Source organism: Cariama cristata, unplaced genomic scaffold (genome assembly GCF_000690535.1).
Source record: "Cariama cristata isolate BGI_N322 unplaced genomic scaffold, ASM69053v1 scaffold17135, whole genome shotgun sequence".
In the NCBI taxonomy this organism is placed as follows: domain Eukaryota; kingdom Metazoa; phylum Chordata; class Aves; order Cariamiformes; family Cariamidae; genus Cariama; species Cariama cristata.
Window position 1 is genome coordinate 1 of NW_009616001.1, and position 2,879 is coordinate 2,879.

A 2,879-nucleotide genomic window follows, 5' to 3' on the forward strand; every position below is an offset into this window, starting at 1 on the left:
ATCATGGGGGGCTGGCGGGCTGTGCGCCGACTGGAGAGAGACAAAAGGGGACAATGCAATGATGGCGGCAGATCACCGATGCTCTTAGACACGCAGCCGCGTCGGCATTTCCCAGGCTTGCTCCCATCACCCTGGACTTACCGTTATTCCCTTATCCTGCTGCTCCTGGGATGGGGATGCTGGGAATAACCTCTCCAGCTCATTCATATCCAGCTGCTTTCCATTCAAGTCCCGGTCGTCCCTGTCCCTGCGAGCGGCCCCGTTCAGGACGAGGCCTGTGGCGTTTCGCTGGCTCCTGGGGATCTGCGGGGTCGACAGTTGCTCCTGCACATTTTTGCACATCAGCAGCCTGAAAAATAAAAGAGACAGAACCTGAGGGTGAGCAAGGCCGGTGCCTCCTGACACTTCTTTCCCCCAAGCCTGAATCTGCCTTTTCCCCATGCTACATTCCTTCACTCCTTAAATCCCTCCTATAATGTCACATCTCTTCCCCTTGCCATGAAAGGGCTTTTGCTCCACAGGGAGGGTCAAGGCATGTCAGAGCAGAAATAGTGATGCTCCCGGGAGGTGCCAGGACCCTCGATGGGGCCCAGAGCTAATGGGGTGCATTCAGAGCAGCCCGCTGGGGCTGCGTGCCTGGGAGGGAGGCCGAAGCTGTGCTGCAAACAGCACCCGGCGTTCACGGGTCCTGAGATGTGCACGGGGAACAGTCTGTCATCACACTGGGGGTGTGAGACCCCTCACAGGGATACCCACACGGCATTAGGGACCACCATCCCTCGTGGGCAGCAGCGCGAGCAATCCTTACCTTCCTCTGTAACCAAACATGAGGAAGAGGACGCAGAATATGATGCAGGTGACGCCGATGTGGATCCCAATGATGATGCCGGTCGTGGAGGTTTTATTGTTCTGCTCGTCCTTCGTGCAGTCACAAGGGGGATTTAACACTGCCAGAAGAAAGGGGGAGGGGGGTGGTCAGTGGTTTTCCTATTGCTCCTCCAGCTTTTGGGGAGCCCAGAGCAAAAGCTGGAGCTTGGGCGGTGCTGGGAGCCCCGTACGGGGAAGAGGAGAGCGGGGTGGGGGGGCTGGGCTGGGGTCACTGCCTGCCAAAGCAGTTCCCCTGCTCCTGGTATGGGGGTCACAGCAAGCATAGGGCTGGAAGGTCTGTAGAGAGCCAGCCCCATTACCCAGGCTGCGGTCATCAGAAAAAAGTAATGAACAAAAAGAAGACTCTGATGTTAATTTTTGCAATCCCTGTGTCCGAGGTGGGAGGTGAGAGGCAGCCAGCACCCAGAGAGCAGGCTGATACCTGATGGAAAGCACCGAGTAGGCAGATGCCGACGAGATTAGTATTTACTCCAACACAGAGGAGCAATAACTCTCTCTTGAAGATATTCCCACTGGAAGGCTTAAAAGGTTTCCAAGAGCAGCAGGATGGTTTTTTACACATAGATGAATATGAAAGGTGTGATCAGTTAGAGATTCCCTCTAGAGATTTCCCCTTTTCTACCACAGAATGCAGTGCTCATGCTCTGCAGCTCTTCTCCTTTCCAAAGCCACGTCTCCTCCCTTGCTGACACCAGCAGAGGTCAAAATATCCAGGACAGCAGAGATGCTCGGTGCACCACGTCTCACCCAAGGATGGCAGCTCTTAGCTTATGCATGGTGGGGTTTGTTCATGTTCATGACCTCGCCTCTGACTTGAGCTTAAGGGACAAAACTACCAATTCCAGGAACATTTGGGTTGACTTCTCCACCTTAGTAAAAAAGGCATCAGGTTGGACTGGCCAACGGGGATGGTGCAAGCCATGTGGCAGAGAAGTCACCCCCACCAGCATCAGGGGGTCCCAGCCCGGCAGAGTTTTGCTTCATCATTATTTGTGATGCTGCAAATAAATGAGTGGCTGAAATAAATGAGAAGGTGAGACTGGAGTTAGAGCTGCCGGTGTCTGGGGGATGTGTCTGGCCTCGCCACCTTCCTGTAAAGCGGCTTTCACAAACCGCCACCGAGACCGACGTCCCATCTCACCTGTCCTCTCCACACTTTCCCTCAAAGACACGAAGCGGACAGTTGAATTTCCATCCCCGTGCTGGTTATAGGCGAGGAGCTTGACTTCATACACCACCGACGCATCTGTTTCAAAGGAGACACAAGAAGGGCATTTCAGGTTTAATCATTAGCGTTATCTCCCCAAGTGATGCTTATTTAGGAAACGCACCTCTTGCCAAATACACACAAGATGCTGCAAACAAGTACCTGTTACTGGGAAAGCACCCCAAAAACCTGGGGGACAGCTGCAGCATCTCCCATTTAATGGCTGTGCAACACATCCGAGCTCCCTCCTGCTAATCACGACAGACCCTCCCGCGGTCGGGAGGGGACGCGGATCAAGCTGTCACCATACTCACCCAGGTGGGTAATGTTGTACGCTGTTACGTTGCTGGGCAGTAGCACCGGACCTGTGTACTGGGAGAGGTGGACCTTGCGGTAATACAGCTTGAAGCCTTCGTGCTGGCCCAGTTTGATGGAGGGCTCCCACGTAGCCTGGACGGCGGTGCTGTTAATGACTTTAATAAAGAGGGATGGCATGGCTGGGACTGAAACAGAGAGAGAAAGACAGTGGGTTGCATGTGCTATTTTAGTCTGCATGATGAGAAATTCCCCAGCAGCCTTTCCCTGCGGTCACTGCACCAAAGAATGTGCTAGATGAGATATTGAGAAAAATCAGACCAGAGACTAGATCCTGGTTTAACAGCTTTGAACTTCTTCAGAGAGCTGTAGGAATTTCCAAGGGTTTCCTCTGCTCTGTTCAGCAAGCAAAGAGGCTACTTTTAAACTCCAGTTGCAATCTGATGCTCAGCCCTGTCGGGTCAGGGCA

The 2,879-nt window shown here is 53.4% G+C and overlaps 1 protein-coding gene across 1 annotated transcript in view; it reads right to left on the minus strand.

The window, feature by feature from the left end:
• Positions 1 to 6: 6 nt before the first annotated feature.
• IGDCC3 (immunoglobulin superfamily, DCC subclass, member 3) overlaps positions 7 to 2,879 on the minus strand; it is a gene marked incomplete at both ends in the record, with an annotated part of 94,449 nt that continues 91,576 nt past the window's right edge. Inside the window, 5 exons of the mRNA XM_009700025.1 lie at positions 7 to 30; positions 142 to 349; positions 809 to 947; positions 2,030 to 2,134; positions 2,410 to 2,598. Of these exons, the coding sequence (XP_009698327.1) occupies positions 7 to 30; positions 142 to 349; positions 809 to 947; positions 2,030 to 2,134; positions 2,410 to 2,598 (665 nt within the window). The remainder of the gene's footprint in view (positions 31 to 141; positions 350 to 808; positions 948 to 2,029; positions 2,135 to 2,409; positions 2,599 to 2,879) is intronic.